Source organism: Trichoderma evansii (assembly GCF_050947405.1).
Source record: "Trichoderma evansii strain SZMC 28006 chromosome Unknown GGI43scaffold_5, whole genome shotgun sequence".
In the NCBI taxonomy this organism is placed as follows: Eukaryota; Fungi; Ascomycota; class Sordariomycetes; order Hypocreales; family Hypocreaceae; genus Trichoderma; species Trichoderma evansii.
Genome location: NW_028145201.1, coordinates 1,084,107 through 1,095,425, shown reverse-complemented (window position 1 = coordinate 1,095,425; position 11,319 = coordinate 1,084,107). Strand labels below are relative to the sequence as shown.

The 11,319-nt window shown below is 47.6% G+C and overlaps 6 protein-coding genes across 6 annotated transcripts; 4 read left to right on the top strand and 2 right to left on the bottom strand.

Moving 5' to 3' along the window:
• The first annotated feature begins 218 nt into the window (after nt 1-218).
• On the top strand, nt 219-3,650 carry GGI43DRAFT_313984 (non-specific serine/threonine protein kinase). The gene is made up of 5 exons (XM_083201737.1): nt 219-374; nt 489-517; nt 595-712; nt 771-918; nt 1,013-3,650. Exons 1-5 carry the CDS (start codon nt 327-329, stop codon nt 3,358-3,360), a joined length of 2,691 nt encoding a protein of 896 aa, XP_083062757.1. The 5' UTR covers nt 219-326; the 3' UTR covers nt 3,361-3,650.
• A 240-nt stretch (nt 3,651-3,890) lies between these two features.
• Nucleotides 3,891-4,580, bottom strand: GGI43DRAFT_381899 (increased loss of mitochondrial DNA protein 1; the record flags this gene model as incomplete). Its single annotated transcript, XM_083203182.1, has 3 exons — nt 3,891-4,177; nt 4,240-4,378; nt 4,443-4,580. 3 exons carry the CDS (start codon nt 4,578-4,580, stop codon nt 3,891-3,893), a joined length of 564 nt encoding a protein of 187 aa, XP_083062756.1.
• A 669-nt stretch (nt 4,581-5,249) lies between these two features.
• Nucleotides 5,250-6,738, top strand: GGI43DRAFT_381898 (protein geranylgeranyltransferase type I subunit CDC43; the record flags this gene model as incomplete). Its single annotated transcript, XM_083203181.1, has 4 exons — nt 5,250-5,855; nt 5,920-5,965; nt 6,020-6,336; nt 6,406-6,738. 4 exons carry the CDS (start codon nt 5,250-5,252, stop codon nt 6,736-6,738), a joined length of 1,302 nt encoding a protein of 433 aa, XP_083062755.1.
• A 288-nt stretch (nt 6,739-7,026) lies between these two features.
• GGI43DRAFT_399885 (cytochrome c oxidase-assembly factor COX23, mitochondrial) lies at nt 7,027-8,241 on the top strand. The gene is made up of 5 exons (XM_083205395.1): nt 7,027-7,245; nt 7,314-7,421; nt 7,492-7,519; nt 7,575-7,743; nt 7,814-8,241. The coding sequence occupies exons 1-4, from the start codon at nt 7,163-7,165 to the stop codon at nt 7,611-7,613; spliced, it is 258 nt and encodes an 85-aa protein (XP_083062754.1). The 5' UTR covers nt 7,027-7,162; the 3' UTR covers nt 7,614-7,743; nt 7,814-8,241.
• Nucleotides 8,242-8,692: 451 nt separating this feature from the next.
• GGI43DRAFT_399883 (alpha/beta hydrolase) lies at nt 8,693-10,148 on the top strand. Its single transcript, XM_083205394.1, has one exon. It carries the CDS (start codon nt 8,761-8,763, stop codon nt 9,886-9,888), a length of 1,128 nt encoding a protein of 375 aa, XP_083062753.1. The 5' UTR covers nt 8,693-8,760; the 3' UTR covers nt 9,889-10,148.
• Nucleotides 10,149-10,189: 41 nt separating this feature from the next.
• GGI43DRAFT_432821 (uncharacterized protein) lies at nt 10,190-11,313 on the bottom strand (the record flags this gene model as incomplete). The annotated part of the gene is made up of 2 exons (XM_083209647.1): nt 10,190-11,194; nt 11,247-11,313. The coding sequence occupies 2 exons, from the start codon at nt 11,311-11,313 to the stop codon at nt 10,263-10,265; spliced, it is 999 nt and encodes a 332-aa protein (XP_083062752.1). The 3' UTR covers nt 10,190-10,262.
• Nucleotides 11,314-11,319: the final 6 nt, after the last annotated feature.

Sequence of the window (11,319 nt, the reverse complement as noted above, 5' to 3'; positions counted from 1 at the left end):
CGAGTTCATGCGACCGATCCCAGCGGGGAACCGTTTTTCTGCTCAACCACCTCGCCGTCCGACGCGCCAATTCGGCCCTCTCGAAGACGCTGCCTCGTACGCGATCCTGAAGCCATCGTCGAATGCATTGACGCCGCCAGAGGCCGAGCCGGAGCCTGACCCCGAGCCCGACGCAGCACATACGCAAAGGGGGACCGCCGAATTGTGGCCCGTCGCCGTCCCCTGTGGCCGCTGAACGAAGACATAGGGCCCGGATCCTCAAGTCGCTTTGCCTATCTATATCTGGGAACAAGAGAGCTCGCGCTGCGGGCGCTGGACGAGGAGGGATGCAGACGGCTAAGGGGAAGGCCGAGGCGCTGGGACGAAAGGCCAAGGTGGGTTGACACTCTGTCTACGCTATTCTGGAGGAAGAGAAGAGAAGAGAAGAGGCTGGGGGCAGGAGTTGGAGTTGGAGATTTGTATATGGCTAACTGAGCGGTGCTTTGCAGCTTGCCAATTCCTACCAGGAGCTCTTAGAGTAAGTTGGCTGACTCTTTGTCCACTCCCCCTATCGCCTTGCTGCTTTGCTGACCAGGAGCGTCGCAATCTCTACAGTGAATTTGCGAGCAACGATCTCAAATCAGTCGGCAACTACACTCTTGGCCGCCTGATTGGCAAAGGATCCTTTGGCAAGGTGTATTTGGCCACTCATAAGCTCACTAATGGCTCCAAGGTATGTGCCTTTCATTGGCGGATGTGACATGCCGATCCTGGCTAATCATGCCACCCAGGTCGTGTTGAAGTCGGCAAATAGAACCGACTCTAATCTGGCCCGCGAAATACACCACCACAGGCAGTTTGTACACCCACACATTGCGAGATTATATGAAGTTATTGTGACGGAGAATTTGGTGTGGATGGTGCTTGAATATTGTGCAGGTAAAGCTTACGACAGACCACCAGAGCTTGTCTCTATTCTATTCTCTCGCCTTTGAATCGCTTGAGGAGTGAATTAACACGTCTATTTCTCTAGGTGACGAATTATACAACTATTTACTCGATCATGGCCCGCTTCCTATGCCAAAAGTGCAAAAGATTTTTGCGCAGCTTGTCGGCGCCGTCAGCTATGTGCACATGCAATCATGCGTCCATCGTGACCTCAAGCTCGAGAATATTCTCTTTGATACACATGAAAACGTAAAGCTGGTCGATTTTGGTTTTACGAGAGAGTATGAGGGCCGAACGAATCATCTGCAGACCTTTTGCGGAACAATATGCTACTCTGCGCCGGAAATGTTGAAAGGCGAGAAATATGCCGGTGAAAAGGTGGATGTGTGGAGTTTGGGTATCATTCTTTACGCCCTGCTCTGCGGAGAGCTTCCCTTTGACGACGATGACGACAATGTGACTCGAACAAAGATTCTCACTGAAGAACCAACCTTTCCCGATCACGTTCCAGCTGAAGCGATCCCTCTTATTAAATCTCTTCTCTCAAAACGACCTATACTCCGACCAGCACTCCCGGAGATTCTAGCTCATCCTTTTCTAGCAGAGCATGCACCAGCACAACAGACTATTCTCGAAACGAGAGCCCTACCCCCCTTTTCCACTCTGTTAGAGAAGGACTGCCTACATCGCATGCGAAGTGCTGGAGTAGACACTGATGCAATCATCGAGAGTGTTATGGCGCAAAAGTGCGATGCCCTGGCTGGATGGTGGACGCTATTATTAGAAAAGGAAGAACGAAAACTTCGCAGGAGAGAGAGAAAGAGAAGAGAAAGAGAAAAGGATATGGACAAGAGCCTTCATCGAATTTCGGTTGCGTCAAGTCGTTTTGAGCGAATGCTACAGGATGTAGACGAAGATGGCGGCCTAACCAAGCAGTTTATCAAATTGGGAGAACCAGCGATGCCTAGGGGCCGAGGGAGACCAGATCGCAGAAGCGCGCACTACTATGACCTGGCGATTCACGACGTCTCTTACTTTACCGCCGAAGGCAGCCGTTCGAATGCACCGCAAACTCCAGATGAAAATGGCCGCCACCGTTCCATTGACAGCCATTCTATCCGTTCAGTTTCCACGTCTCGCAACTATCGACCGATTCCCCCGCCCAAGGAAGGTATTCTACGCAGCGCTAGATCTCGAGGATCAACTCTGCATCTCGTTACTACTACCGAATCTTTAGGACTTGGCGATCACAGTGCTCCACCAAGTTCTCAACAACAGGACGATAGCAGTCTACAAAAATCTAAGAAGAAGCCCAGCCAGGCCATAATTGCTCATTGGAGAAACTGGACTCATTGGTTCATTGAAAATACTACGAGAAGACGACGTGGACACGAAAGGCGCACTAGCAGAAGTGTACCAGATCTTCATAAGAAAGAAGGCAGTACGAAAAGCAGCAATGATGCCAGTCCTAGGCCACAGACAAGCAAAAACCCAAATACCAGCTCAATAGCCGCAAATCCTACCGCTCCTCTTCCCAAGGGAGTCATTCCTAACGGTCTCGTTGCTAAGACCAACGGATCATCTAGCTATGGGTCTCTTCGAGGGAGCATTAGTGGACCTGTAGGGACGCCATCTCAACAGCCGTTGAGGCCCAAAATTGCCACATCACAGGCCTATAAGCGCCAGTCATTATCGCCATCCCCGTTGACGCCCCGAGGCACTGTACGCCGCTCGTCAGCAGGCTTGAGAGGAAGAAAATCGACATCGTCTTCCGTGTCTTCAGTGCGATCTATGCATCACCATCATCATACTCACTCCAAGGCGTCTTCCACTAGCTCTACAGGCTCTGTATCAACCACTAAAACGCCTCTAGCTCGCGGGCACTCGCCTCACCACTCTGTTAAAGTTCTACCTGCGACTCCTACGGGTCAAGCATTCCCCTCTAACATTCGTCTTGTTCGAATGCCGCCCGCTCCTACGATGAACATGTACAATGAGGGTATGCCGGGCCAAGCTCCTGGATCACCGAACCCATTTGGCACGGGCGTGATGTTTGCGAAGCGGAAGAAGAATTTGTTCAAGGGCCCAGGCCTTAGCTTTGGAGGCTCCCATGGACATGGACCGATGCGGAATACGGGTGGCGGATCTCATTCTCACTCTCGTAGCGGTAGCGCCTCAGGGATGGGTCGTCATTCTGGAGAGATTACTATCCAGGAAGAAGACGAAGATCATATGGGCGGCGTCGATGAGGAAGAGGAAGAGGAGGAGATTGAGGAAGTCGATGCGTTTAGCCCGTTGGTTGGAGGCCCTGGAGAGATTATCGAGGAACAGATCCTTGAAGACGAAGCAACTACTCCTACAGCGGAGGTACATCCAACGGATATACATAGTCCTTCATCGGCGATTTCTCCCAGAAATACAGTACTCGCTTAATGTAGCTTGCTATACAAAGACGACTAATGAGCTTGGCTATAGCTCGAAAACGAAGTGTATCTGCTTGCGAAGGAGCAGACCGGTAATACAGCATCAACATGGACACATATACCCAGAAGGATATGTGTTTCTTTGATAACATCCCCTTTCCCCCTTTTTTCCATATCCTATTTCTTTAATGAATCAAACTTGGCGAAGATAGGTTTAATCGCTAGTGTATATTGCAAAAATCTTTTTCCTCTTGTCTTTCTGTTTCGACTTTATTGTCAGTTTGTAAAAAAAGCTATTTCTTATATGTACTATACCCACCGTGGTCATGGATATCTACGTTGTATTCTCTTACGACTTAGACTGAGCAAAGCTAGAATTTGAAGTCAATAGACAAATTTCATTGGTTTTTTTTCTTTGTTTGAAGATTTTTTCCTATATATATTTAATGGCTGCTTGTAGACACGTCGCTGTGATATTGATGCTTCTTTTACTATGCAGGTACTAATTCGTGGAAATATTCGGAATTTCGGCTTGACCATTTAATGGCTGTGCGATTCTTTCTCATGTTGCTTCCTCATCTTCTCGATAATGGCCGACCTCTCTTCCCGCAGAGTAATCCAAGTCCAGAACCAAGCCATCATTTCGATAAACATGAATGTGAAGAGCAGTCTGTTGTGCAGGTGGTCGGTGCCTGATCCGGAGCCCTTGTGGGAGACATTTGGGCGTCTAGTCGAAGAAGAAGAGGAGGACGAGAAGAGCGGCGAGGTAGGGCTGAAGGTGTAGGAGTAGAAGACGAGGAGCATGGAGAGGAAGAAGCGGAGGGGAGCTGTGAAGGCCCAAATAGTTAGTAAGAGTGCCTGGAGAAAAAGTATAGATGATTAGACGTACCCTGAGTGCCCCAGTAGTAAAGAGCGCTGAAATCTTCGGGCATTGATAGCGAGACGAGGTCACTGATTCCGGAGAAGCCAAGAACAACGGCTACGAGGGCCAAAGCCGGGCTTGGAACGTCGAATCCACGGACGGCGGGCTATTTTGCGAGTCACCTCGTTAGCTGGAGATATAGAAGAGAAGCGCAAACGAGAAAGACGTACCATGTTCATGCTTTCGCCGAGAACAAAGACCAATGCCTGGTCCTCGACCGTTTTGGGGTGGGTGAGGAAGAAATAGGCTAGGGTGAGGTGGAGGAGGGAGATGGAGGTGATGATTGTGGTAGAAGATATGAGAGCCATGGTGGGCGGATTTCGGCGTGATCGTATCAGTTTCTAGGAAATGGTTGATGTTTGCTTCCCTATAGAAGCATGTAGGCAGCTAATGATGATCGTGGGTTGTTTCAGAGACTCCGTATACGTGGCACAAGCGGTCTTCTGTAATCCGTGATCTCCAGAGCATCCGAGCTTTGGGTAGGTGGATGTGAAGGAATGGCGCTCTTCCTCTTATGGTGAAAATAGAGGATGAAGCAGATAAAGTAGAAAAAAGAAGAAGAGCTGACTTTAGTGAAATCGAAAGGAGGATTAAGGATGGATTGGCGTCATATGCTCGAGCACCTTGAAAGGTGAAGCCGGGAGCTTTAATAGTCCTTATCGATTAGAGCTTTAGGGGTCGCTGAAGAAAAAGCATTACGGAGGTATGTGGCGCTAGGATGTGGCGCATTCAGTGTGCGGAGGTACGAAGTACATGTATCAAGTACTATTTTGCGACTGGAGCTGAATGTATGGCACGACAAGGAGGTAGCGAGACTGTTAGTTCAATTAAACGGACATTGCTACTACTATATTGATTCTTATCCTACATTACTCTAGCTTTGGAGATTTTGAATGTTTTTTCTTCTTCGCTGCATTGGCCTTGTATGAGCAAATTGGAGCCTCTATGGTCAATTCGTAGCAAACACATTTACAATAATGAGCGCTCAAGACGCCGATGAGGTGCCAAAGCTGGAGAAGGCAAAGCACGTCAAATACTGGCAGCGATGCCATAAGTCTTTTCTCCCAACAGCCTACACTGGAAGCGACTCAACGAGACTCACCTTTGCTTTCTTCATCATCTCCGCCCTCGACATCTTATCTGTCCCGCTTACAGCTCAAGATCGGGCAGCTGTGCGAACATGGGTTCTGAGTCTCCAGCACCCTGAGGGAGGCTTTTGCGGAAGCCCAACTCATGCCATCTCTGGTGAGAATGCATCCAAAGGCTCAGCCAACATCGCAGCCACGTTCTTTGCCTTGATATTGCTGGGCATGGCTGCGGAGACTGAGGAGGAACAGCGCTCGGCGTTTGCTGGGGTTGATCGCAAGGCGATTCTGCTTTGGCTGAAGAAGCTGCAGAGGAGTGATGGGAGCTTTGGCCAGGTTCTGTGGGAGGATGAACCAACAGGTGGAAGAGATACGCGCCACAGCTATTTGGCAAGCTCCATACGGTGGATGCTGCGAGGCTCGGTTCAGGAGGGGGGCGAGAATTGGGTGGAGGATGTTGATATTGAAAGGATGACGGAGTATATCAGGGGTCTCCAGGTGATTCTACTGCTCTTGAGATGCTGCATAAATTTCGGTTGTGATATTGACTATAAGGTGATAGACTTTTGATGGTGGTATTGCAGAGTCTTCGACAGAGGAGTCTCACGGTAAGTATTTGCCACATATCGGATGACTTGAATCAGTATACTAATGCTGTATAGCCGGATATGCGTATTGCGCTATTTCAGCCTTATCTTTACTTGATAGAAGTTCTGATACAGCGACAGATGCGAAACCGGCAATGGACCGCGGCATCGCAGATCGTTCCAAGTTACTCAAGTTCCTCGCGCACAGACAATTCAAATATTTGTCAAACACAGAGGCCATTGCCAGTGATGAGGGAAAATCGGAGAATCATCTCGAGGCTAAGCTCGGAGATCTGAGTCTTGATGGGGAGCGCGCGTACACGGGATTTAATGGGAGGTGGAACAAGAAAGCTGATACTTGCTATACATGGTGGGCTTGTAGCATGTACAGGGTGAGTCTGGCACTTCGCGATGTTTGTTTTGGGAGTAAAAACTAACGAGAAGGATTACCTTCATCTTAGTTACTTGACGCTGATTATGTTTACGATGCGGTGCCGACTGGCAACTACCTACTAGACATTACACAACATATTATTGGCGGATTCGGCAAAGCTGTCGGTGAACCTCCGGATATCTACCATTCTTACCTTGGTTTAGCCACAGTGGGTTTGATTGGAGGACATGATTTGAAGGAAATCGACGCAGGCTTGTGCTGTAGTAAAGATGTAGCTCGGAAGATCGAAGCAGCTAGAGAAGGGCTATTGGCGTCTTTGAAGAAGCAGAATGAGCAGCGCAACGAGTGGGGATCGGAGGAGTTTTGGGCAAAAGCTGCAGAAATGGTCAAGGTGAAATAAGTTTTCACCTTTTTGTAATTGGGACATGGCAAGTAAAATACACAATGATATTCACTGGTAGTCTAAAACTCTACGTATTGTCGATGTGTAAGTCGAGCTGGATGCTGTGGATGGGTGGCTATAGTAGCTTCCTATGGCAAAGAGATGTCGATATTAACATGCAGAAAATTGATATCTGCGTTTAATTGCTTTTTTGTACCGAACAAACTTCTGATACCTGGCAATTAATGTCCTCGTAATTTATTTTATACATCACGACCAACATGAAATCTCACCAAGAGCTTCAGCGCTAGACAGAATGACGTAACGCGGTGGGTGGTCCGATTGAAGCCAATGCTGCAAAGTTGAGCTGCTGCCGATATTCTTCCGGCTTCAACATCCGCATCTACCAGCGACATTCATTATACAAAACACCAGCGAAAAGATGTCTTCAGAACCGCAGACTACAGAAACGAAGACCACCGAAAAAGGTCCCTGGACCGAGGAGGCGAAGAATATTTTTGAAGGGTAATTGCTGCGCACTGGCTATCCGCACTCTATATGTAACTTTTTACTGACAATCGGCAATCTCGTAGAAAATCCAAGAGCCAGTTCTATGATCCTTGCCAGGAAGCGGCGCAGCGCAGCTACAAATGCCTCTATCGGAATAACGGCGACAAGGCGATGTGCGGAGAATATTTTCAGTATGTTTTAAGGCTCTGGCTGTGGAATTGGCAGCTGTACGGCTGTGGCATTGGCTGATGTGTGATTTAGGGCGTATCGCGACTGTAAATCGGCTTGGGTATGTTTGCCATGGACCCTGATTTGGAGATATAAATCGCTAATACCTTGAGCAGTTGGAGAAGAGGAGGAAAGAGAGAGGAACGCTCTGGTGAGACGATATAACCCCCCCCCGACGAAGACGATTTGCCTTTGAGCCGAGTCAACAGAGCGATGGCTAGTGTATATAAATAAAGATGGTTATTATATGGGAACGAAATATTGTAAGATAGAGAAGATCAAAGTGTAAGTTTAATGCATTCGATTTGTGGCTATTCTCTCCAATTTGCTCGTACACTGACATTGGACTGAGTAGAATGATTTCTGCATTATATGGACGCTTTGAAGCTACAGAACCCCCCTCTTTTATTCTTTGAGCGCTATTCTATTGTATATACATCGATACTGTATCATATTTTGGATTCAGAAGTAACCACAAATGATGGTTTCGCCGGCGCATGCAATCACTGTCCATGACTATGTATCTGTTGAACAGTTATATCGAACTGTTAATGGCCGTTGCTGTGCATGATACGCGGTTCACAAATGTCCGAGATCCTTCTTAAAAAGCTCGGATTTAGTCACTCGCTCACCTTCCAAAGCTGGCTAAACTCCGACAAAGTAGCTACTACGGAGCTGAGCTCGCATATTTCACTTGAGCTGAGGTTTATGTGTGATCTCAGATAGGAGAGATCTTTAACTTTATCTATATTAATATCTGTTTTTAATGCGCCTTTGGGTGTATTTTGATGGTGACCATCCGAGTAAGCCGGTACATTTCCCTCACAATTCGAAAATATTAAATGTGCGTCGCCTGTCTAGCTTCTAGCGATTGCAGATTGTGGCTTTCAATGGCGTTCCATGTGAGTTTCTATATGTCCGTTGTTTTCCAGTTCCAATTCACCTGTCTCACGTAGCCCATAGCTACGTACAAATCCGGCGCTTCCATGCCTATGATGAACATGGCGCCGCCACAAAGTTGCCAGACCCAGCTATATACTGCTAAGACACATATGGCTGCAACCTAATCTTCTCTGAAGCTGCCCCAATTCATGAAAATGCATCTGATCAGCGCTTCAAGGGACTAATGAATCAATAGAGTTCAATATTCCTGGCCTAGTCAAGCTGGGCTGCTGTCATTGCCCACGTGTATATAATAACTTTAAGCGGTCGTGCTCTACGTTTGCCACCTCATTGATCATCTTCATTTGCTTCTTCACTACGGATGATCATCTCTACCCACTTCAAAAGTAAACACAAAACATGGCGCAAAGTGGACAACAATTGCAAAATGGACCGCCGGCACAAAACGAACAACCGGCGCAAATTGAACGGCATGACACGAAAGTCACACAAGACGATGCGGAACGTCCGATATTTATTGTCGTCCCTGGGATAATGGGGACGGAACTACTTGTTCGCGATAAACATTATGCCTGGAATATTGAGAAAGCTGCCGGCGCGAAATATGGGTGGTACAAAGCCAAAGAATTGAGTATCGAGAACAAATTAACCGTAGGAGAACTTTTGGATCAAGGACTCGACTACATTGAAGTTCCTGGCTATGGCTGGTTCCTTGAACATTTATCAATATACGGAGATGTTTACTATTACGCCTACGACTGGCGTCATCGCGTCCAATACCACGTAGCGCCCTGTGCCAAAGGCATCTTAGCATTACGCGAAAGCAACCCTGGCCGGCGACTCATTCTCATTGGACATTCAATGGGAGGACTCATATGTAGGAGGGCACTCTCTATGTACGACGGGGTAGAAGGAGCCATTACCAACTTTGTGCCTCTCGGTGTGCCTGTTGGAGGCTCAACCATGGCCGTGGAGCGTGCTTACAACGGATTTGGCTGGTGGCTCCCTAATCGACGCAAGCTTACACAAGTACTGCAGCAGTTCGGCTCCATCATGGATGATCTGTGGCCTAGTTACCCGTGGCTACGTGAACATGGAAAGACTGTTCTTGTAGACAGGGCCCCGCCTGGCAAACCAACACGACCTCCTCCCGCGTACGAACTGTCTTATTCGTGGAAACAATACGTTTCTCGCCATCATCATGGTGTACACGTAAAGGGCCATAATGTTGAGACAGCCGCGATAAATCTTCACCAGCTCGATGTAGAGGCAGACTATCGGGCCAAAACGGTGGGATATCATTGTGATAAAATTTCTACGCCCCACACCATGGAGGAGAGGTCAAAGTCTACGCAAAAGGTTATGGGAAGATACAAACTTATGGAAGATGAGCATAAAGACGGTGACGGCACAGTGGTGGCTCTCGCGAGCGTTGGCATACCGACCAAGCACAAGGTAAAGCACCAGCACTTTGTGGCGGATGAGATCATGGTGAAAGAGATTGTGGCCCTGGCTCAGGCACTTTAGCTCAGAGGGCGCTGGTGGAAGAGGAGATACACTTTCTCAAGCTGAGCAGGCCGCATGAGTGCGGTGTAATGGAAGTGAAATGAAATGTCAGTGCGGATAATGTTGGTCAAATTCTACCGTCGCCTAAGCTGACACAGGCGATACGATTTGTAACTTCGAATATTTCTGCCCTCAAGTATATTCAGCATTATAATCTATGAAAAAACTTCATGTAATGAATAGCCGTTATGAAAATACCAATAAGTGAAAGGGAAGTTGTCTCGCTGGGTTTCCTATTCGACTTATCCCACTCTGGAGAGAACTACGATACAGCTGATGAACAATCCAAGATTCTCGGAAATGTATATATACAATGAATTCATATGGGTGCAAAACTATTTTGTACCTGTATAATTATTCGCAACCATCCACTCCTTGAGAGTTTTGTGTCTGGTAGGATGCACTTCATTAGCAAATGCCTCCGCTTTTCTCTCCCTCTCAGGATCTCGAATGCGGTCATTGTATTTCCAAAAGTTCCACCAAGCCCCAAATGTGTGCCTCCACGTAAAAGTAGTGTCATCATCTGGAATCCCGCTGTCTGGGAATTTATCTTCTGGCGCTCTATACACGCGCAGTCTATCGAACCACTCGTCTTGTGTCAAGTCTTTGAAAACAGCCTGTTTTCCCGTGGTCTCTTCGAATGCCTGCACCAAATCTTTATAGCTGGTGTAAAACGGGGCCCACTCTATCGTTTTGCCAGTGGCAGCCTCCGGATGTTCAAATATCCATCGCACGCGATGTCCGTAGTCGTCCAAAGGTGTTAATGGGATGTTACCATCTCCTATCGGCGCGGCGAACTCATATACACCATCATCTCTGACCCGTGGTTGGAGCAGTGTCCATAGCATCTCAGCATACACGCCGCCATATGAATTGACCCAGGGTAAAATGTCTGTTGGCTGGCTGGAGAGCCAATCAGACAGCCGCCCCGAAACAGCTCCGTGTACGTTGTGGAATTCTTCTTTATATCCATGAGCTCTGTATCGATTTGGCCCACCTGGCAGAACAAAGAGCTTCAATCCACTTTGGACAGCTATTTCATATGCGCGAAATGTCCAAAAGTATACTAATGGCTCAGTAACAGCAAATGAATCCAAATTGAAGTATACTCCATCTTGGTTTGCGAGTATACTTCTCATCCCAACCTCAGTCAAGTAGTCAGCTTGCAACAGTTTGACATTTGGCAGGGCTCCAATAGCCTGAGCTCCAGCTGAAGATGGATTTCTAGTAGGAACGGTGATTTCAAATGATCCAGCTTTCGAAAGACCTGCCTTTTTATAAGTTTTCAGATGTATGAGTGATGGCAAGTGTTTACTTACTCCTGACAACGCTCGAACCTTGAGCTCCTGTTCCACCAAGAATAACAACTCGTTTAATAGGTGCCATGTTAAT

Excerpts from the sequence above, each read along its gene's own strand:
- GGI43DRAFT_313984 (XM_083201737.1), top strand. The coding sequence starts at position 327 with ATGCAGACGGCTAAGGGGAAGGCCGAGGCGCTGGGACGAAAGGCCAAG. Across the intron at positions 518-594 it reads TCCTACCAGGAGCTCTTAGA|TGAATTTGCGAGCAACGATC; the intron begins GTAAGTTGGCTG and ends CAATCTCTACAG. Across the intron at positions 713-770 it reads AGCTCACTAATGGCTCCAAG|GTCGTGTTGAAGTCGGCAAA; the intron begins GTATGTGCCTTT and ends CATGCCACCCAG.
- GGI43DRAFT_399885 (XM_083205395.1), top strand. The coding sequence starts at position 7,163 with ATGTCTTCAGAACCGCAGACTACAGAAACGAAGACCACCGAAAAAGGT. Across the intron at positions 7,246-7,313 it reads GCGAAGAATATTTTTGAAGG|AAAATCCAAGAGCCAGTTCT; the intron begins GTAATTGCTGCG and ends GCAATCTCGTAG. Across the intron at positions 7,520-7,574 it reads GCGACTGTAAATCGGCTTGG|TTGGAGAAGAGGAGGAAAGA; the intron begins GTATGTTTGCCA and ends TACCTTGAGCAG.
- GGI43DRAFT_399883 (XM_083205394.1), top strand. The coding sequence starts at position 8,761 with ATGGCGCAAAGTGGACAACAATTGCAAAATGGACCGCCGGCACAAAAC.